The sequence below is a fragment of the Phocoena phocoena genome, chromosome 7 (genome assembly GCF_963924675.1).
Source record: "Phocoena phocoena chromosome 7, mPhoPho1.1, whole genome shotgun sequence".
Lineage (NCBI taxonomy): Eukaryota > Metazoa > Chordata > Mammalia > Artiodactyla > Phocoenidae > Phocoena > Phocoena phocoena.
Window position 1 is genome coordinate 26,433,464 of NC_089225.1, and position 24,524 is coordinate 26,457,987.

The window sequence follows — 24,524 nt, forward strand, 5'->3', positions numbered from 1 at the left end:
ATGCACATTGTTGCTTGTGTTCAGGTAATAGCTATGAATAAAAATCAAAGGAAAACATATTCTCAAAAATTGCACAAAATAATCCATCCTGAAACAAGTAACACATACTATAAAATGATGTCACTATATGGAAACTATGGTTATGTCCAAAAATACAGAGTTACCAACCTAGACTAATAAAAAGTAGTGGAGAGTGGCATGAACATACATACACTACCAAACATAAAATAGATAGCTAGTGGTGAGCAGCCGCATAGCACAGGGAGATCAGCTCGGTGCTTTGTGACCACCTAGAGGGGTGGGATAGGGAGGGTGGGAGGGAGGGAGACGCAAGAGGGAAGAGATATGGGGACATATGTATATGTATAGCTGATTCACTTTGTTATAAAGCAGAAACTGACACACCCATTGTAAAGCAATTATACTCCAATAAAGATGTTAAAAAAATAATAAAAGTAGTGGAGTATAGTGGCTCTGAGTAAAGTCTTGGAGACAGGTTGCTTGGATTTAAATATCTATCCAGGCTCTAATAATCAAATTGTCTTTTGCAGGTCCATTACAAATTTCTTCTTTGTAAAACAAGAATGAGAACAGCAACTAATTCAAAGTATTATTGTGCAGAATCACAACATAGATCATGGTAATTTATTTAACAAAATGCCTGGCCCACAATAAATGTACAAAAAATGGAAACTTGCTATTTTTTGAATACTTTAAACTTCAATAACCTTTAATTTAAAAAATTAAATTGATTGATTTGCTGGTTGAATTGATTATTTATCTTAGTGTCAGGCTGTCTAAAATGGAGAATTACGGTGCTTGTCTGAATAAACCAAGTAAATATATTCTCTATACAAATAATCTGTTTATTTCAGTTCAATCTTGACATGTTTTTTTAGCACATTCTCTAGGAGAGATAATCATTAAATGAGCAACTTTTCCCAGTGAGGCCATTCATGTGTGAATACAATGTGTGAATAAAACTTACTAATACTAAATACGTAAAAACCAAATTTATCTAATATAATTTTCCTTATATAAAACTGATCAAATATTGCATACCCATTAACAGGATCCACCACAATCCCTCTGGGATGGGACATTTCTCCCTCTAAGAGAGTCTTCCGACTCTGAGAAGCCTTTTCCAGCCTAGCCACGTTAATGGTCTTCCTATGGCCATCATTTGTCCAGTAAAGGTTATTTCCAATCCAGTCCACAGCAATGCCCTCCACATTATCCAGATCTGCAAAAAGCAAAAACAAGAAAGAAAGCAATTTTTCATTAGTGTCCACTACTTACCTTCTACTTAATAAAAAGTATAATTTTAAAAGGAATACATTCTGATCTATAAATTCTTTATAGTGATTTTTGCAAATATCATTCCATAGAATATTTTTCAATTTTGTTTTGAATGCCAGGCCCTCTCTTGAGATATTTTATTTGAAACAGTGATCTGCAGAAAAACAGGAAAATATAAGTGATGAGAAAACGAAAGGGTAAAAGATAAGTTCTCAGAGTAAAAATAGTCTCATAGATTGTTCAAAAGAAAAATCAAATAACATGATCTAGTAATACGTTCAAAAAGTAAGCATGTTCAAACATGTAATATGTAATCTGAATAACCAAAATAATGTGAAGGCCCTTTTGCCAAGAGTTGAACAGGTCCAGCAGAAGCACATCTTTGAAAGCCCAGACTAGGCTTTTATCATGGAACTGCATGAACAGTGAATCTCAAAGAAACACTAAAATATTTCTGTATATTCTAGACTTACTTTAAAAAGGATGCTATTACAGGCTCCTCTAAGATACAGGCAGTTATAATTCAAATATATAATCATATGAGCTCCCCTAATTCAACTCTTTACAGAAAGGGAAACTCTAACACTTAAGAATGAAGGCTTATAGTTTATTACCACATAAGCAGTGGTAGAATAGGGATAAAATCCAAATCAGAGGATCCCCAACGTAGAGATCTTTATAACTGCACTGTTCCTATGGTGAGTCTTTTCCTCACTTTTTGCCATCCGGTAAACCATCCTCCAAACTGTACACAACATCCTAAATATACTTCTACCCCTCTATTGCACGAGAAATTACTGTGAACTTCTCTTCTTTCAAAACCAGGAAAGCCTTTGTCTCTTTTCCTCCTGGGTGTGAGGTAGAGAACTGGCACTTACTGGACACAACAGGTAGTAGTACATCAGAGACAGAGATGAGCATTCACACACTACTGGGAAATCTACATGACATTTTCCCTCATACGCAGATGTCATAAACATTGACTATTATCATATTCTTTAATCATGGCCCTCTGGCCTTGGAAAAAATAAAATTTTCTTTTGTGACCCTTTCTGTTAATCAGCATGTGCCCTAACTCAGGATGACTAATATAGTGTGTGATTTGATCTAACTGAAAATCTGATTATAGTGAATCAGATATGTTCTCAATTTCACTAAGCTATCTGCTTCATTACCAACCAGTATGAGCAATTTTCACAGGTTAATTGTGCCTATGCTTAGAAAAAAGTTTCATTTTTCTCTTTGCTTTATTGACACTTAATTTTACTGAGCACTTTCCTGCTCTGGCATAATGGAAAAAGAGTAGCTATTTACTCTTTTCTATTTATCATCGTCTGTGGCTGGTTTTTGTCTTGTTTTTGGTCTTCAAAAGTTATATGACATCTGAAATCTAACCCAGCATGGAAACTTTCTTCCTCAATAATCTTCTCATTTCTAAAACATTCCCTTTTCACATCTGACTTAATACTTTTTTCTTTTTCATATGAAGCAGCTGTAGTATTATTTGATTGAAATTTTGTTTCGGACACTTGGGTAAGTAACTCAGTCACTCTGATCCTTAATTTCTCCATTTAAAAAGTGATGAAAGGGGCTTCCCTGGTGGCGCAGTGGTTGAGAGTCCACCTGCTGATGCAGGGGACACGGGTTCGTGTCCCGGTCCGGGAAGATCCCACATGCCGCGGAGCGGCTGGGCCCGTGAGCCATGGCCGCTGAGCCTGTGCGTCCAGAGCCTATGCTCCGCAACGGGAGAGGCCACAACAGTGAGAGGCCCGTGTACCGCAAAAAAAAAAAAAAAAAAAAAGTGATGACAATAATAGCAGCTACACTGTAGGATAAGTAAACGAGGTAAATTAGCTACTGCATGTAAAATACTTAGCATACTGCCTGTAACATTGTAAATTCTCAACATGTTAGTTTTTATAAATTCATCAGGATTAAAAATAATTTATATACATACATACATATATAAATCCTGGCTCTTTTGATAGGAATAGACCTTACATTTTTCTCTTTTAAAGGAATTTTTCATTAATATTTCCTTACATTTTGACTGGTGGCCAAAGTTAATTAGAAATACGATATGTAGAGTCAGTTGTGAATAAATAGAGTGGGATGGAATGGAATTCTAAAAAGCAGAACTTGGGAGGATCCTGTCTCTAATTGGTTCATTTGTTTTGTCTTTGAAAAATGAAATGTTTGAATAGCATGAAGTAGTGATTAGGATCACAAGTTCTAAAACCACACTTCCTAGGCTCTGTAACCCTGAGCGAGTTACACCTGATCTTTAAGATTGATGTAATGATACTGCTTAACTCATAGGATTGTTTTGAGGATTAAATGAATATATAAAACTCTTAAAAATAATGTTTGGCACATAATAAATACTACATAAATGTTGCTATGAATATTATTACTAATAGTTTCATTATTATTATAATCTTCTCTTTAGCTACCTATCTATTGAGACAGCAATGAATCAATTAGCCTAGAATGTTTTTTAATATTATTTGTGTGTGTGTGTATGTGTGTGTGTGTGTGTGTGTGCGTGTGTGTGTGTGCGTGTGTGTGCGCGCGCTTTGTTTTGTTTTTCTGTTCTGGAAAGGATGTGGATGAATGGAAATTAAAAAGAAAACAAAAACAAAAACTCAAAAATGAGTCTTATGTGCAACTTGGGAATTTTTTTAGGCTATCTTTAACCAGACATGGAGAAACTTCCTCTTTTATACTTGTAGGACAAAGCCTGAAGAATCAATGAATCCCTTTCTCAACAAATATACATTGGTAAGGAAAATACTCTGGCTCTATATCATTTGACATCTTCCTTTAACTTATGACTTAGATGAAACGCTAAGACATATAGAGCATTGGTTTACGTACACTTAATTTTTCACTCAACAGGGTTTGGATGGGGCCTCCCTGAGATTGACTATTAGGATCTCTATGACCAAAACCCTTCAACTAGGTGATCAATAACATAGGAAGGTTTATGGCACTGAACTTTCAAACAAACATAGGTAACTACAGAGATACTAATCACTAGCTCAAGGAAACACATGACTGATCAAATGCAAGAAAGTTGTTCGTTAAAGTAGATTGCTTTGATACCTTTGGGTAGAGTTGAAGTATTCTACATTCTAAAATCAATATTCATTACATCATCATCATTATTTTTACATAACAAAAGCAAACAGAGTATGATTTTTTTTTTTAATCTGGTAAAAATCTCCCTTACATTTCACTAAATACCCATTTTCATTAATCGAGAGGCAAGAACTCAACATGCTTGTACTTTTCAAAAAAAAAAGAGAAAAATTCCAGTAAATAATGGTTTCCTATAATCTTTTTAGATTAAGATTATGTCTATATGTTCCTTTTTAAGTGAAAAATGAGATATTTATCCATATAATTCAGATTAGAAACAGACTTTTTCATTTATTCTGTGAATACTTAAGGTTAACATATTATTTTGACTCAAAATTTCCATTACTTTTTCTTTGTAAACATTGTTCTAGTACATCAAGAATAACTTTTATAAATGGACAGAATATATAAATAGTGCTCTAGAAAAACATCTCATCAAAGCTAGATTTTTTAACTGAAGTGGAAAATTCTTGATGGTAGCATTGTTATTTCCTACAAGTGATACCTACCATTAATGAAATGTGGATGAATAAGAGATAATAAAATGTATGTAAATTAAAGAGAATAATTAAATAAATAAAACAGAAAATTATTTAAAGTAATTTAATATCTAGGATTAGATAAAACAAGCATTTGAAACAGAGGTTGGAAAACATATCTCTAAAATGAAAACATCATTACAGATCTGATTTTTAGATATTATACATTTATGAAACAGAAGAGGATTAAAGTTTTTATATTTAAAATAAGACCTTCAACTTTTAAAAATGGGTCCAAGATTAAAAAAAAAAAAGTTATATGGCCAAGGATGTGAGCAGTGGCCTTAGTTTCCTTAAGGTGCATAAACCAGATCTCCAGATTAATGCATGTCTTGATGCTTTACAGCTGAACTTGACTAACATCATAAGGAATTAACTGGAAATTACACCCCATAATTGCCATTATAAAAACACAGTGCCTCTATTTTTCCAATGTATCCAAGTTCTTCTATCCTTAGTAGGAACATTATTTTTCTGAGTTGGAATGAAGTATTCCAAAAGTGTTTGCACGAGTTCAGAGTATGACCACATGCCTTAAATAACTCGAAGTGCCCTATGCATGTAGATATGTCCAGGGCCAGGGATGCCTTACCTTGCCTCAGAGTCAGTGCTTGGACAACTCTCCTGCCTCATATTCCTACAGTTCAAGTAATTCAAATTCTCTTTGTGCATTTCAATAAGGCCTGAGGCGATGTATCTGACATGTGTGGTTGAAGTTCTTTTAATTAACAGTGTGGCAGTAAAGTTGCCTGCTGAATTTTCTATCTCATAAGGTTACAGGAGTACTTGGCCAGACTAAAGTTTTCTACATCATCTGTCCCCAATGGCTAGCTGAGGCTGATGGTCTCATCCTCATTTTCATTCCAAGTCCTTCCTCAGTTCATTTATTAGGTCGGAAAGGGTGAATACACAAGTTACTCTCAATGAGAACAAAATACTTTGCTGTTTTCATCAAAGAGATATGTAAAGTGCATATAAGGGTCTTGTTTTTCAGATGAACAGATATATTATATCTGTTCATATATATTTTAATATATTAAAACACAGTGGTTTCCTTCTATTATCAAAAGCGTGTTTTCAGTTTCAGTTTGGGGAGAGGGTGCTACTGGTGGTCTCTCTAGGACATTCGGATATGTCATCTTTGATGCAGTGATGAACATATGTAAGAAAAAAGAGAGTGCCACAGTATGCATCATAGTTACCAATACAGTAATCTAAAGTGATGAGTGAAATGAAACATTTCAAGAACTGTTAAGAACTGAGATTTTACCCTACTTTCAAGCTAAGAAGTTAGCCTGGTACTGCTTCATGGATGATGGCGGATGACATAAAACTTGTAGGACAGATAGAGAAATCTTTATTACTTATGGCACAGCAAGCAGCATGGCCATCAGCAGATTGGTGTCCCTTTAGTCCAAAGTCCCCTGGGGACAGCTGGGATGGGCCCATATGGATGCCTTCACACACAGTTGATTGCACTGCAGGAAAAGAATTCCAAATTTAGAAAACCCAAATATTTTCTAATGGGCAATAAGCAGGCCTGCTTATCTGCACCTGATGGATACTCCACCTCTTCTTCCAAGTCTCTCTTCTATGCAAGCATCCTTGTTAGGATACCTCAGAACAAAAGGCAAATAGTGCCTCACTCTAAGACATGCAGAAATGTGAGGGATCCATGGAGAAGTGTCTCCCAAGAAAAAAAATCCTAAAAAGTCATAATTCATGTCTTTAATAATGCAGATAGAGTAAGAAATTTATGAATATGACCATAAATAAAAATCATTTCTGGGTTTCAGGCTATTGCCCTTATGGGAATTCTCTGTTTACACTATCACATCTTAAAGCATATTGTTCAGCTAGCCATGTGTGATGAACTAATTTTATGAGTCAATTTGGCTAGGCTGTGGTACACAGACATTCAGTTAAACATCAGTTCAGATATTGCTGTGAAGGTATTACTAGATGATATTAACATTTAAATCAGTACAACTGGAGTAGAGCAGATTACTCTCCATAATGTGGGTTGATCTCATCCAATGAGTTGAAAGCTTTACGAGAAAGTAGACTGAGATCCCCTAAGGAAGAGGGAATTTGGCTTCTACACTGTCTTTGGATTCGAGCTGCAATATCATCAACTTTTCCCTGGGTCTACGGCCTGTCACTCTACCCCACAGATTTTGGACTTGCTGTTCTCCACAATCATGTGAGGTAATTATTTAAATATATAGCTCTGTTTCTCTTTCTTTATGTACACATCCTATTGGTTCTACTTCTCCAGAGAACCCTGACTAATACACCACTGCCATGCTTGCAGTCCAGAAATGATTCTGCTGAATGCTCTGGGCAGAAGGGCACTCTTCACATTCATTGTTTCCAGATGAAACATTGCAACATATACACCATGCAAGCCAGACTAGCTTCCAATTTATGAAAGTCCCCACAGTTATGGAATGAGTATATAGCTCATTTTACAATATTCCACGACAAATTTCTAGATAATATCCCAGTTGTATTGTAAATATTTTTAATGTTTTTATTTTCTGCATATTATGATGTTTTGACATCTTTAAAAAGCCTTTCTAGCTGGGGGGAGACTACCTCTCCTGGAGATGGCCAATTACTAAAGACAGCAAAGGGCACAGCCAAGAACTTGCCTTTGAGGTGCAACCTAAGCACTCCAGAGCCATACCTCCTCTACCTGGTCTCTGCAGGAGGCAATATTCTTCTGCCTAATCATTCCAGGGCCAGGTACCACACCAACAGCGACCAGATTTATTGTTTAAAGCCCAATGGAATTATTCAGACTAGACAATCCTAAACTGCTTATCTTTCCCTGCCTTGCCTTTCCCACAGAAACTCCAGTAAAGCCTGTGGCCTACTGGTTTCCCTTCCTTTCTGTCTATTGCCCTGTGACCACCCTGGTGTGTCTCCTACGTGGTCCTCTGTGGTGTGCTGTGCCTTCTGTTTCCGGGACCTGTAAATATAACAAACTTTGTTCTTCTGAACCCTCTCCACTGTCTCATGTTGTGGCCATACCTGACTAACCATCTCATAAAGAATGCAAAATATGAGTCTTCATTGTGAACAGGGAGAGAGAAAGGAATTTCCGTTCATGCCCTTTTACTACCCAATTCGGCCTACTTAGTGAGAGAACAGAGCAAAAATCACTTCAGCTTCTGAACGCAAAGTATCACAGATATTCTTGAATATTCCTTTCAGTCCTATGAAGTAGGTTATAATTTATAAAAATAAAACACTTTGAAACTGGACTTCCCTGGTGGCACAGTGGTTAAGAATCCACCTGCCAATGCAGGGGACATGGGTTTGAGCCCTGGTCCGGGAAGATCCCACATGCCGCGGAGCAACTAAGCCGGTGCGCCACAACTACGGAGCCTGCGCTCTAGAGCCCGTGAGCCACAACTACTGAGCCTGCAAGCCACAACTACTGAAGCCCACATGCCTAGAGCCCGTGCTCTGCAACAAGAGAAGCCATCACAATGAGAAGCCCGCGCACCGCAACGAAGAGTAGCCCCACGCTCGCTGCAACTAGAGAAAGCCCGCGCACAGCAACAAAGACCCAACGCAGCCAAAAATAAATAAATTTATAACAAAAAAAGAATACTTTGAAACTTATTGCACTAATACTAAATTATTCCATCTCTTTCACATTAGATGAAAAGGCAACTCTATTAGAAGTCACTTGAACAATTTAATTTCATAAAAATGACTTTTGTTAGCTATATTTTCTAATATGTTTCATATTTTTGCACTTGTCATTTAAACATTCAAATAGGTGTATCACTTCAATTGATAATTTTTACTGAACTTTGAAAAGAAAAGAAGGTAGCACATGCTTTGCTTAGGCATCATGTTTAGTGAAAGATAGTGATAATTAGATTTCAAGTTGAGTTTAAAAGTCAGAGGCTATACGTCTTCATTACAATTACCATGACAAAGAACAAATGTGTCAACTCATCTGACCATCCTCCTGGAGCTTAGCTTAACATACTAAATTATCAAAAGTATACTTGTTTCAGACCCTCATTAGTACCCAGGGGGAAAATGATAGGCAAAATTCATGTGTGGATAATAGGTAAATGTGATAAAGGAAGTCAAGTCCTTAATAGTAATTTATCTCACAAAAACTTCATATAAGTATCTAAGAAAATGCGTACAGTCACACCCTTCTTTGGTCCACAGGTAGTTTTGCAAAACTGAAGCAGCGAATCAGGGGAAAATGTAGTAATAAAACTAAGCGGGGATCCAGTTCTAACGTCAGTATTTTAGAGGTAAAAGGAAGCTAAAGGATCATAAATTCCGTCTAGACCTACAAATCATGAAAAACGCCCTGGAAAGTAAAGTGATTCACAAGGACCCATTTTTAGTGAGTGGTCAATACACTAAGTCTGGAAATATGACTCATGTTCCAATGTACCTATCTACTTTAAAGTTGGATCCCTAGCACTGTACAAAGAAAAATTATAAACAGAAGCAAAAGTCAAAGAAAGCTAACATAAGCGATGATTTATTAGAAGGAAAAAGTAGGATGTAAAAGAGGGGGAGTGGAGATGAACAAGATTACTGAAGTGAAGGATGCTTTAACAACCTTCCAATCAAAATTATTATTCTCAATAAACTATAGCTTTAATTTCTTACCAAAATATATTAGATGGCTGACAATGTAGAGATTCAACGTGTATATGAGGGAAGTTAAATATTAAAATAAAATATAAGGAAAAACTGAGATGCTGTTACAGAATACATGAGACTGAGAAAATATAACTACTAAATTCATGATGGAAAAACCGGTGAAATTTGATTAAGGTCTTTAGTGGTAACTGTATCAACATTAATTTTCTGGTTTTGATAATTGTGGTATTGTTCTGTAAGATGTTACTATTAGGAAAAACTGTGGGATATATTTGAGGGATATCAAAACCTCTCTGTACTATTTTGCAATTTTTCTACCAAACTAAATAAAAGTAGTTCAAAATTAAATTTTAAAAATATAATCAAATAAATGATGACTGGTTTTGGAAATACATTATTTGCCATATAAAGAAGATGTCAAAGGTTAACTGTAGCATAATCTGTAGGAAAAAGGGAGATAGTTAAAATAGTGATATTAATACTATATTTTCTAACAATTTTGGGGGAGTATGCTAAATGAATCCTTGCAATTCCGCAGCAAGTTCGTAAAGAAAATTAGTGCAGAATAATTTATCTAAATAAGTATATAGTATAAAATCATTCAAGGTAGATATGCAACTGTGCAAGAAAAACATGGTATGAAGCTGTGCACGAAAATGAGATGTTAATTCAGAAAGCCTGGCAAAGTTTAAGACAGGGATATTTTGCATGTATTAACTAAAAATCACATTTAAAAAATTAAAAATGTTACATAAGTTCAAATGAATTATGGGAATATGTAAAATTTTTTAAGATTCCTGAAAAGTCATCAGGGAAGCTCATTATCAGAGCAATTTCAATAAATACTTAAGATAATCAAAAAATAATAATAATGATTGAACTTACTGCTCCTTATTTTAGAATAAAAAAGAATCAACCTTCATCATTTTTGGTTTTGTTTAATCAGTTTAATTACTATTTTTAAAGTAATGACAGCCAAATTAAAGGCCCCATTCATCCATTCAATGAATATTCATTGCATAGCTACTATATGCCAGGCACTGTTCTAACAAGGCTCTATCAATGAACAAACGAACAAAAACCTCTGACACCTTGAAGCTTACATTCTTGTAGCAAGACAATAAACAAACAAAATATACCTAGGATAAGTACAAAGGAGAAAAAGTAACCAGCTAACGGCAGTAAGGATTTGGGTGGGAAATTTGCATAGATGCACAATTTTAGATGAGGTGACCAGCAAGGTCTAAAGAGGTGGCCTGTAAGCAAAGTCCTCTAAGAGGTAAAGGCGAGAGGCAAGGGGACATCTGATGGAAGAGTGTTCCAGACACAAGGAGCATCACATGCAAATGCCTGGAGGTGGAGCCACACCCAGAGTGTTCAGGGGATGACAAATATCAGAAAAGGAATAACAAGGATATTATGGGTTATATAGAAGAAAAACAACGTAAAAGAACCATATTTTCCCCTGTGAATTTAAAATACTTATATGGAACATTTTTGAGGTGATTATACGTAAAATCTTCATGTACAATAGAGATAAGTGAGCCTTTATTATGACGTGTGCTTATTTGCAGGGTCTTATTTATGGGTATTGGGAGAGGCAGTCCCCAGTAGACCTGAAGTTTCCCTGAACTTCACTGCTGAGGGTACCGAACTGTAAGGTTTGTCTGTCTTCTGGTACTGAATAATTTCTATAGCTGGTCTCACAGGCAACTAAATCAAGGTGACCACAGGGCGACTACTGCGTAACTGTTTACTCTACAAGATAGGGGGACTTGAAAACTTTCTATTTGCTATACTGTTGGCTGTTTGCTCAAAAGGTGCTGATGCCCACGCCGTGGGTTCCTCATCTGTGGCACAACTCACTCCGTGCTTAGCATTTATACGGACCCATGACATCGCCCTGTGAGACTTGGGGGCAGGGAACCACAACTATGCTGATGCTAATGCTGTTTGCTGTGCTGTGAGTAATAAACAATCTTAAGTCTCATTTTCTACTTTTGGCGCCTATGCAGTGGTGGCAGGCTTCCTCCCTGCCATCCTCGATAACAAGGTTGCTCAACACTGGCACTATTGACATTTGGGACTTCATAATTCTTTGTTGTGGGAAACTGTCCTGCACATGGCACTGTTTAGCAGCACCAGTCTCTATAGTAAATGCCAGGACCACCTCCTTCCCCAGTTGTGACAATCAAAAATGATTCCAGATGTTACCAAATACCCTATGGAAAACAAAATTACCCCTGCTCTATGAAATTGGAGTTTTACCTTGTAAGTGAACGAAGTGATATTTCTCAAACGTTTTTTAGTCCATTTTGATTTCTCTAAATATGAATTTTCTTGCCACGAAATGAAAAGTTCTTTGCAACATTATTTTCTGGCAAAATTACCAAAGAATATTAAATTAGGTATCTGTAGCTAGTAGAGCAGCAATACAAACTACTCTTAAAAAATATGCAGTCTGAGTGGACCAAATTTCATTGTAATTCCATATACAAAAAATACTTTAAAAAGAAAAATGGTGAACATTTCATGGTTAAAGATTGTGACAAATGTCTTAGAAATATTTGTCTCAGAATGATATGTTTCTTGTATATCCCTAGATATATTTTTTTAACATCAAAAAAGGATACTTTTTGATTTTTACCTGAAATGATGGTGAGCTAAATTTTACTATTTGCAATTTCTCTGTTTGAGACAAGTTACAAATACCCTAACAGCTAAAACAAGACAAGTTACAAATACCCTAACAGCTAAAATATCAAGGTAACCCTCTGACTCAAAATGTGCACATACACCTTTGATGTACAATAAAGGTTTATAAAAACTTGTTTTAGTAGCAGAGGTAAAAGTGCTAATTTTGGAGCCAGGAAAGCACTATCCTATGCTATCCTGTGGAGGCAGATGTGTACTAACCAAAGAAGAAAACAGCTGTGTATTAAAATATTTCATATAGTTATCAGACCACTACCACCCATGAAATATACTAGTATCATTACAGTGTATTCATTCAAGTTGTCTAAACATTTCATATTACACTGGATGACAGTTAATTTGTTGTTTTATATCTGAAAAACTCAGAGCCAAAATGCATATTTTGATGAGAACTTTGATTCTTTCCAGTTGCATAGGAATAGTGAGTAGAGAATACAGAGAAAAGAGAGTTGATGTATTTCATTTAAGGAGGGTCTGAGTGGTCATCATTTCTTTTACTTTTTCTTTTTCTTTTTGGGGGAGGGTGATGCAAAAGGTATGAGGACACATAATACAGTTTCCTAGCATAGGTGTGAGTCTAGAATAAGCCTGGTCTGGGATACAGAGATACCATATGCTAGTTTGCTACAGTAAATCTGGGAAGTAAATCTGACTTCTGTTAACAATAACATATCTTGAAGAATTTAGGGTTATTATTTTTCCTCTTTTAGTCATCTATGAAACCTGTGCTTTCAGGATATTTTCCAATGTATTTTTATAAGATATTATCTGTTTTGTTCACTGGTATATCTCCAGGGCTTAGAACATTGCCTATATATAACATGATCTCAATAAATATTAGTTGCTTGAATGAGTATATAAGCAAATGACTCAACATCACCTCATCAATAATTCCAGCTTTCCTCCGAATGACATACAAGGCCTTCGGAAATTATTTTCCACTAACCTATTTTATAAGCCCTATGATCCAAGCATCTGCAGTGGATGATACTACTTTTAGCAAACTGATGTGCTGTTCTGGAGAAAACATGGACTTTTGTGTCAGAGAGAAATTGGCATCTTCACTCTCCTGCAGCCTTTCATTCTGATCTTTCTAAGAATTTTTATAAGACTTCCCCTTATATGGTCATTGTGAAGGTAAAGTGAAATAATATATAAGGCATTAAAAAAAAAGAATTTAATATATGTTAGCAATGCTAGCTCATTTCCCTACTCCCATATGCATATTTCACTTTCCCATCTCTGTGCCAGTTTTACCTCCTATTCCCTCTCTTTTCTGGCATTTTCCCATTTTCTAAATCCTCCACTTTTTTTAATGCCAAAAGAATTTTCTATCTGATACACAAATCTTCTCTTATTATCCCTGTGAAATTCATCTATCCTTTAAATTCCCATAGTAGTATATCTGAGTGCCATTCCAGACACCACCTACTGCCTTGTTAAGCTTCCTGTTATGTGTGGACAGGCCAACTTTTCCATTTGTCTCTGTGGAACAGGAGGGCAGGATAAAAGTATAATTCATGCTTGAAACCCCTAGCAGAGATCAGTAGTAAAGGCTTGGTAAATATTTGTAAAATTTTAAAAAATGAATGAATGAATGTAAGCACTGTAAATGCGGGGGAAGGAAAAAATAACAGGGAATTGAGAATGTGTGGTTAGCTTATTCACTCCAGAATACTAGTGAAGAATACTCCCTTATTGTTTCTATACAATCATCATTCCCATATTTTCATAGAGTGGCAAATACCTAGAAGAAAAATTAAATCCTTAGTTTAACTACTAGACCCTTAAAAATATTCAAATATTTGGAACTATAGAAAACATTTTGTTTTTTATAGATACCACCTACAAAGAATTGAATCAGAGAGAAAACTCACACATATGAACATACACAGATTTTCACATGGAGACATATCACTTAATCAGGCTAAAGATGTACCATACCCCACTGTTTGACATATGCCACCCCTATTCTCAGGAGCATCAAAAGCAAAATTTGGAGTTATTTTTTAAATAAATACCCTGGATGATAAAAAATATTACTACTTAAAAAGTGCTATGTAATGGAAAAGGCAATAAGAAATAGTTTTTTTTTTCTTGTTATCCTAAAGTTGAATGTGCTAGGGAATTTGGAATGTCAGTAATGCAAGGATTGGTAAATTATATTCAATAAAGAGTAATTCACATTCTGCTACTACAGGGCAGCACCTCTTAATTCAAAGAATAAGGGGGGAAAAAATCTCTGAGATGGGATAGATAGAAAATTCAGTATCATTGTCATAGCAAATTATGTAATATTCCAAGAACAGTCTCAAGAGCTGTTTAATAAGAAATAGATTCATCTTTCTATAATTAAGGTACTTATAGTTTGAAACTAGGTATTTGATAAATACATCTTTCTAGATCATAGATTATTTTTTCTAAAGTTCGTGCAGCATTTTAATAGTCATATTCTATCTCACCTGGATTATAGTCACCAGGATTCCTGGCAGAAAGATGAAATACCTCCTAGGAAAGCTGCTGCTTCTCCATATATTTAAACACTCAAATTAATCTGAACTTCACAGTTTTCCAGAACATAATCATAATAGAACTTACTTAATTTAGAAATGATTTCATATTTAAAATTTGGTATTTAGAACATACGAAATAGCTGGAAGATTATAGAAATATAAATTGGGAGCTGGGAATATTAGTTACAATTCTGTTGCTAACTATCCATTAGATCTTGGGCAAATGATATATCCTCTCTGAATCCATTCGGCTTCCTATGTAAAATTAGAAAATAACACACACACACGGCCAGCTGTTTCTTTATTAAGTACATACCATGTACTAAGTGCCTTACAAACATCATGGGTCCCAATCCTCAGAGCAACTGAGAACAATTATTCCCATTTTACAGATGTAGTAGATAAAGCTTTGGAGAGTTTACATAACCTGCCCAAGCTTATACAGCTAGTAAGTTATGGAGCAGAATTCCGATTTAGACACTCTGACTTCTGCACCTGCCCATTTAACCTCTGTTTTATGTTACCATGATCTTTAAGGACATTTTCATTTCCAAATTTCTATAACTAACTGTTTTATAATTATCCCCAACCTATGCTAATTTATGAACAGCATAACTAGGGGAAATATGATGACTTGTTACAAAGAAGATGGCATTTGGGAGTTCTGCAATCAGACAAACAGGTTAAAACCCAAGCATAACATGTAACAAGTTGATTTATAAGACAACATTCCTTAACTCCTGTAAAACCTAGGTCCCTAACTTTTGAAAAAAAAAATGTATTTCTTACATTCAAAGGTTAGCTTGAGTATTCAGATTATTTTATATGAAATATTTGGTACATACTAGGAGCTTAGTAAATGCTATTTTGTAACAAATATTTTGCCAATTGGATCAGATTTAAATTGGTTTAAAATATCATTTTAAGTATTGAAGCCATGAAATTTATAAAAATAATTATTATTAACTTGAAGGAGCTATGTAAAATATGTATAATATTATATTTATACAAAATGTATATATATATATATCTTATGAAGGAATAAAAATTTAAAAATTTATCAAATTACAGAATTGAAGAACATTACTTAGTTATTTGAGATTAATAGTTTCAATAATTTTAATTATCTACTTAATATTTTAAATATTTGATTCAATAATTTACCTTAATTTTTTTTATAAGAGCTAACTATGAAACAAAATTGTTTTCCTTTTGCTACATTTTAACTTTATAATATACAAAGTAGTCTCAATGTGAAATGCTCTATAGGACTTGCCAAAATAATTAAGTCTGTGTAGGTTACAAAAAATTGGTCCTGAAGCTATTTAACAGCTAATTAAGTTATGAATGAGAGTAGATAGATGTTTGCAAAGTTGTAAGAGACAAAGATTGCAGCACAGGGCTTCCCTGGTGGCGCAGTGGTTGAGAGTCCGCCTGCCGATGCAGGGGACATGGGTTCCTGCCCTGGTCCGGGAAGATCCCACGTGCCGCAGAGCGGCTGGGCCTATGAGCCGTGGCCGCTGAGCCTGCGCGTCCAGAGCCTGTGCTCCGCAACGGGAGAGGTCACAACAGTGACAGGCCCGCGTACCGCAAAAAAAAAAAAAAAAAAAAAAAAAAAAATTGCAGCACAGCTAGCTCACAATAAGAAGAAACACTACTTCTAGAAAAAAAGCCCTTGTGAAAACATAAAAGGAAGAAATTCAGTGCTATGAAGATTTGGGGAAAGGATTTAACAGGCAAAAAACAAACAAATAAAATAACATCCATTTAAGAGGTAAAATGAAAATTTATAGCTATCCATTTTTTTAAAGAAACTCCCTGTTTGAAGAAAACAACTTATATTAATGTGACCAAAAGTGATCACAGTTTCACTAGTTTCATTAAAACTCTTCTTTACATGCTTACCCAAAACTGCATTACTTTGCTTTGTAATAGCTATTTTCTTTTAAATTCTTACTTAAGTAAGCTACCAATTAATTTCATGCTGTACATAATTTAAAAGGTCAGATGGGAGTATAATAAATCACATGGCCCTCTCTAGAGGTAATCACTATAAACACTTTATTAATCTTACCAAAAAATTTAATATATTTATATAAATCGGATTATCCTGCCTGCAAAAAATATTGTTTTGCTCACTTTGTTTATTTATCAGTTTGTCTGGGAGTTCTGTTTGTACAAGTATATATAGCTCATCTCATGCACTTTTAAATTTAAATATAGTTGGCATACAGTATTATATTAGTTACAAGTATACAACATAATGATTTGACATTTACATACATTACAGTGATCACCATAAGTCTAGTAACCATCTATCCTCAAAGTTATTATGATATTATTGAGCATATTCCTTATGCTGTACATTACACCCCCATGACTTACCTAATTTTATAACTGAAAGTTTGTACCTTTTAATCCTCTTTACATATTTCCTCCCCCACACACACAAATCCCTCCCCTCTGGCTACCATATGTTTATTCTCTGTATCTATGAGTCTTTTTGGTTTTTTTGTTTTGTTTGTGCATTTGGCTTTTTGTTTGTTTTAGATTCCATATATAAGTGAGATCATACAGTATTTGTAGTTCTCTGGCTTATTTCACTCAGCATAATTCCCTGAAGATCCATCCAGTTCTTACAAATGGCAAAATTTCATTTGTCTTTATGGATGTGTAATATTCCACTGTGTGTGCATAATACCCTCCAGGTCAATCCATGTTGCTCACATTGCCGAATTTCATTATTTTTTATGGGTAATATTTCATTATGTATGTATGTGTGTATACATATATATATATATGTGTGTGTCTGTGTGTATATATATATATATATATATATATATATATACATATATACCCCTCATTTTTATCTATTCATATATTGATGAACACTTAGGTTGCTTCCATATTTCAGCTATTGTAAATAATGCTGCAATGTACATTGTAGTGCATACATCTTTTTGAATTAGTGGTTTTTTTTTTTTCTGGTAAATATCCAGAAGTGAAATTGCTGGATCTACAGTAGTTCTATTTTTAATATTTTGAGGAAGATCCATATTGTTTTCCATAGTGTCTATATCAATTCACATTTCAACCAAGTGTATGAGGGTACCCTTTTCTGCACATCCTTGCCAGCACTCTTTGTTATCTTTTTGATAATAGCCATTCTGATAGATGTAAGATAGTATCTTGCAAACTTGATTTGCATTTAACTGACGATTAGTGATGTTGAGAACATTTTCATGTGTCTGTTGGCCATTTGTCTCTTTTGGAAATATGTCTATTGAGGTCCTCTGCCAATTTTTAATAGGGTTTTTTTTATGTTGAGTTGTATAATTTTGGATATTAACCCCTTATCAAATAATTGTTTGCAAATATCTTCTCCCATTCATTAGGACGCCTTTCATTTTGTTGATGGTTTCTTTCACTGTGCAAAATATTTTTAGTTGGACCTTCTTTCTCAAGGTTGCTTGTCTAATTGAAGGGCTTTTGTAGTTCCATAAAAATTTTAGAATTATTTGTTCTAGTCCTGTGAAAAATAGCATTGGTATTCTGATAGGGATCGCACTGAATGTATAGATTGCCTTGGGTAGTATGGACATTTTAACAATATTAGTTCTTCCAATCCATGAGCACAGTATATTTCATTTATCTTTAATTTCTTTCATCATCTTATAGTTTTCAGAGTAATGATCTTTTATCTCCTTAGTTTGATTTCTTCCTAGCCATGTTATTCATTTTGATGCAATTGTAAATGGTACTGTTTTCTTAACTTCTCTTTCAGATAGTTTATTTTTAGTGTATAGAAATGCAACAGATTTTTGTACATAGATTTTGTAATCTGCAACTTTACTGAATTCATTTATTAGTTATATTAGTTTTTAGGTGGCATCTTTAGGGTTTTCTATACATGGTATCACGTCATCTACAAACAGTGACAGTTTTGGGGCTTCCCTGGTGGCACAGTGGTTGAGAGTCTGCCTGCCAACGCAGGGGATGCGGGTTCGTGCCCTGGTCCGGGAAGATCCCACGTGCCGCAGAGCGGCCAGGCCTGTGAGCCATGGCTGCTGAGCCTGTGCTCCGCAACGGGAGAGGCCACAACACTGAGAGGCCTGCGTACATCAAAAAAAAAACCAACAAAAAAAAACAGTGACAGTTTTACTTCTTCCTTTCTGATTTAGTTGTCTTTTATTTCTTTTTCGTGTCTGATTGCTGTAGCTAGACCTTGAATAAAAGTGGCAAAAATAGGCGTCCTTATTTTTTCCTGATCTTGGAGGAAATGCTTTCAGTTTTTCAAGAGTGAGTATCATGTTGACTGTGGGATTGTCATACATGGCCTTTATTATGCTGAGGTATGTCCCTCTATACCCACTTCATTGAGTTATTATCATAAAAGGATGTTGAATTTTGTCAGAAGATTTTTCTGCATCTATTGAGATGATCATATGATTTTTATTCTTTAATTCTTTATTCTTTGTTAATATCATGTTCTCACATTGATGGATTTGCAGACATTGAACTATCCTTACATCCCTGGGATAAATCTCACTTGATCATGGTGCATTGTTGTATTTGGTTTGCTAATATTTTGTTAAGAATTTTTGCATCCATGTTCCACAGTGATATTGGCCTATAATTTTCTTTTATTGTGGGTTTTTGTCTAGTTTTGGTGTCAGGTTGATGCTGGCTTCATAGAATGAGTTAGGAAATGTTCCTTCCTCTTTAATTTTTTAGAATAGTTTGAGAAGCATAGGTGTTAGGCCCTCTTTAAATGTTTGGCAAAATTCACCTGTGAAGCCATCTGATCCTGGACTTTTTTTGTCGGGAGTTTTTTTTTTTTTTTTTAATTTCTGATTCAATTTCATTGCTAGTGATTGGTCTGCTTAGATTTTTCTATTTCTTCCTGATTCAATCTCGGAAAAAGGTATGTTTCTAGGAATTGATCTATATCTTCTAGGTTTTCTAATTTCTTGGTGTATAATTGTTCATAAAATTCTTTGTGATCCTTTGTATTTCTATGGTGTTATTAACTTCTCTTCTTTCATTTCTGATTTTATTTGAGCCCTCTCTTTTCTCTTGATGAACCTGGCTAAAGCTTATCAATGTTGTTTCTTTTTTCAAAGAACCACCTCTTAGTTTCATCGATCTTTTCTACTGTTTTCTTCATCTTTATTTCCTTTATTATTTCTTTTTTCTACTACCTTTGGGTTTTGTTTTATTCTTACTTTATTTAGGTGTAAATTAGATTTTTCATTTGAGATTTTTCTTGTTTCCTGAGGTAAGCCTGTAGTGCTATAAATTTCCCTCTTAGAATTGCTTTTGCTGCTTTCCATGGATTTGGGTCACTGTGTTTCCATTTTAATTTGTCTTCAGGTATTTTTTTAATTTCCTCTTTGATTTCTTCAATGACCTATTGGTTGTTTAGTAGCATATTGTTTAGAATCCATGTGCTTGTATTTTTTTTTGTTTTTTCTTGCAGTTAATTTTAGTCTCATATCCTTGTGGTTGAAAAAGAAGCGTGATATGATTTCAGTCTTCTTAAATTCATTGAGACTTGTTTTATGGCTTATCATATGGTCTATCTTAAATAATGTTCCATGTGCACGTGAAAAGAATGTGTATTCTGCTGTTTCTGAATGAAATACTCTGTATGTATTAACTGACTTTATTGGCTAATGTGTCATTAAGGCCAGTGTTTCCCTATTAATTTTCTGTGGGGATGATGTATCCATTGAAATAAGTGAAGTGTTAAAGGCCCTTACTATTATTGTATTGTTGTCAATTTCTCCCTTTATATTTATTATTTGCTTTATGTATTTAGGTGTTCCTATGTTGCTTGCATATATATTTATAATTGTTATATCTTCTTGTTGGATTGATTCTTCTATCATTATGTAATGGCCTTCTTTGTCTCTTGTTCCAGTCTTCGCTTTAAAGGCATTTTTTCTTATAAATGTATTGCTACCCTGGTTTTCTTTTTTGTTTCCATTTGCATGGATTATTTTTTTTCCATCCCTTAGCTTTCAGTCTGTGTGTGCCTTTAGATCTGAAGTGAGTTTCTTGTAGGCAGCATATATGTGGGTATTGTTTTTGTAGCCATTCTGTCCTTTGATTGTAGCATTTAGTCCATTTATATTTAAAGTATTTATTGATAGGTATGTACTTATTTCCATTTAAAATATTGTTTTCTAGTTGTTTTGTTGTTGTTCTTTGCTCCTTTCTTCTTCTCTTGCTCTCTTCCCTTGTGATTTGATGGTCACCTTTAGTGTTATGTTTGGATTCCTTTCTCTTTATTTTTGGTGTATCTATTACAGGTTTTTGGTAGGTGGGGAGGTTCATATATATCATATATATATACTTATTATATATATATTATATATATACATATATAGTAAGTTGATTATCTCTTAAGCTCAAACACATTCAAACAACCCTACATTTTTACTCCCCCACCCACATTTTAAGTTTTTTACATTATATTTTACATCTTTTTATTTTGTGTATCACTTAACTACTTATTGTAGTTATATATGATTTTACTAATTTTGTCTTTTAACCTTCTTACTAACTTTATAAATTATAGATCCACTAACGTTCCTGTCTTTACCAGTGAGATTTTTTTCTTTCATAATTTTCTTATTCCTAGATATGACCTTTTCTTTTCTGCTTAGAGAAGTCCCTTTAACATTTCTCATAAGGCTGGTTTAGTGGTGATAAACTCTTTTAGCTTTTGCTTGTCTCTAAAATTCTTTATCTCTCCTTTAACTCTGAATGATAACCTTGCTGGGTATTCTTGGTTGCAGGTTTTTTTTCCTCTCTGTACTTTAAATATATTGTGCCATTCCCTTCTTGCCTTCAAAGTTTCTACTGAAAAGTCACTTGATGGTCTTATGGGAGTTTCCTATATGTAACTAGTTGCTCTTTTCATTTTTAATACTCTCTATCTTTAAAATTTTGATATTTTAATTATAATGAATCTTGGTGTGAGCCTCCATGGTTTGATCCTGTTTTGGACTCTGTGCTTCATTGACCTGGATGTCTGGTTCCTTTGCCAGGTTAGGGAAATTTTCAGCTACTACTTCTTCAGATACATTTTCTGCCTGTTTCTCTGTCTCTTCTCCTTCTGGGTCCCCTATATGTGAATTTTGGTATGCTTGATATTGCCTACAGTTTTCTTAAACTATCTTCATTTTTTATTCTTTTTTTCTTTTTCTCTTTGGCTTGTGTGATTTCCCCTATTCTGTCTTCTAGATTGCTGATCTGTTCTTCTGTATCATCTAATTGATTCCTTCTAATGAATTTTTTTTTAATTCAGTTACTGTATTCTTCAGCTTAGATTATTTCTTTATTATATTTTCTAACTGTTGAAATTCTCACTCTGTTCAGCCATTCTTCTTAATTTGGTGAGTATGTTTATACTCATTACCTTGAATTATTTATTGGGTAGATTGCTTATCTCTGTTTTGTTTAATTCTTTTTGTTATGTTTTGTCTTGTTCCTTCACTTGGAACATATTCCTCTTTTTCCTCATGTTGCTTAATTCTCTGTGCTTATTTCTATGTATTAAGTAGGTTCATTATATCTTCTAATCTTGGAGAGGTGGCCTTATATAGGATATATCTTATGGGGTCTAGCAGCACACTTTCCTCTGTTTACCAGACTATAAGCTCCTGGGGTGTCCCCTATGTGAGCTGAATGTGCCTTTCTGCTGTGGAAGTCCAGACTACTGTGGGCATGTTGATGGTGGGGGCTGGCCCAAGCCTGTTTGTCTGTGAGGCCCTGCCTTGGGTCGTTAGTGCACTGGTAGGTGGGGCAGGCCGATGCCATGGCTGGTTGTGATGCCTGATATCATGTGAGTGCTGAAGCCCTCCTGGTGGTCAGGTCCATCTCTCCACACAGCTGGTTGTATGGCCTGGGGCCATTACTTCATGCATCTTTAACTGCTATCTAATATTATTTTCTGTTAATAGAATAAACACACCCCAATCCATTCTTTGTGTGTGCTTTTGAGGGGTATAGTCAATGCCAGGGAGGGTAGATTGATCTGGACCTATTATTTTTAGTTTGCTTAATTATTAAATTGCTCTAAAGATCACATTAAGACCTTTTTTTTTTCATTTCTTTCAGTTTTTATGAGGACCATAAGGTTCTACTTTTCAATTCTTATATTTGAAGTTTACACCTAGGATATTTTAGGTTATGGTTTCTCATGGTCTAGTCAATGTGGTAAAATCTGCACTCTAGCTAAGAAATTCCCATCATCTCTGATCACTGATGATATACTCTTCCATTTCACAGTGCTGGTTATCAATTTACTAAAAAATATTTTTCAGTGATTTTTTTTTTTCTTGGCTATAGAGGACAAAGTCAGGGTGAACTGTTTGCTTATTCCTATATTTATTCCTCTGCCCCATTTGTAATCTGACAGATGCATTCAAATAGAATGAGAACTCCTTCAGAATGACAGTTACATTTGTACTGAACACTTCACCTACTATCTGGCATCTTTGGTAATTAAATAATGTTTTATATAGGTATATGACTAGAAATCTTAGCAATAAATAAGAATCAGATTTTGAGGTTACCTTAATCATATCATCCTGTACCACCTCTTTAATAACAGATTTTTCTTCTAATAATGTAATGCATTAACCAATTTTTCTTTTTGTAAAGTGAAAACTCCCATCACTACTTCATTTATTTATTTTTAGTTAAAATGTAATACAAAATGAGCTTATTGAAAGTAGAAAACACTTAAATATTTTTGCCTCAAATGAAATGTCTTTATGTATAAACTGCTGATGTTTAAAAGCATCACAAGAGATTTACATTTATTCATAAGCAGAACTTGGCTACTTTTAAAAATTGATTCTAATGCTAAGGTGAAGGACGAAAAAGCAGTTTTTAAAAATATTTCAATCTTATTCTTCAAATTCCCATTTGTATTAATGAATTATAGACATGAAAAATTAGGCTTCACTTAGGATGCACAAACCCACAAAAGAATACTGAAACACGTAACAATAAGAGAAAGACCAATAATCTACAAGATTACAACTTTTGTTGAGTCCAAATGAAAGTTGGGATCCCAAGGAAACACAATGAAAAGAAATCCAGAGTGACAGGCCTCTTCCAGTAAAAATGGGTCACGTGAATTGTTGTACCTTTGCCAGAGCACAGGAGGAAGAGGCAACTGCCATAAACATAGTCTTTTTAAAAAGATAAAATGGCAAAGAATTTTAAAAACCAAGTGTGAATTAATGTGATACTTTAGAATTCTTGGGAAACCCTGACACAAAGGATTTCTTTCACTGAGTTCACAAGAGAAATATTGAAGGCATAGCAAGAGAACTGAGAGCTAGCCCTGTGTGCTTCACAGACATAAAACCCAACCTATTCCCTAGACTTTTCTCTCATACAAAGAAATCCCTTAAATCACTGGGGAAGGGGAAGGAGACCACCCCACTCCCAGAAGCCAGACAAAGATCCACTGCCTGTGAGGGAGGTATAGAAAATAAATTCATTTGCCACTAAAAAAAGGGCAGGAAATCCTCCCTTCTCCAAACGGAAGGTGAGTTGCAGAGATAAGCAGCCATTGAGGGAGGGGTAGAAGCCAAAGCCTTGTGACCCTGAGAGAAACAACCCTGGTCCCACCACAAGTTTGCTA

General features: G+C 34.7%; 1 protein-coding gene across 1 annotated transcript in view; it reads right to left on the minus strand.

The window, feature by feature from the left end:
- The window catches only part of LRP1B (LDL receptor related protein 1B), a 1,473,103-nt gene that overhangs the window by 758,627 nt on the left and 689,952 nt on the right, over positions 1 to 24,524 (minus strand). Inside the window, exon 12 of the mRNA XM_065880137.1 lies at positions 1,063 to 1,243. Coding sequence (XP_065736209.1) covers positions 1,063 to 1,243 — 181 coding nt within the window. The remainder of the gene's footprint in view (positions 1 to 1,062; positions 1,244 to 24,524) is intronic.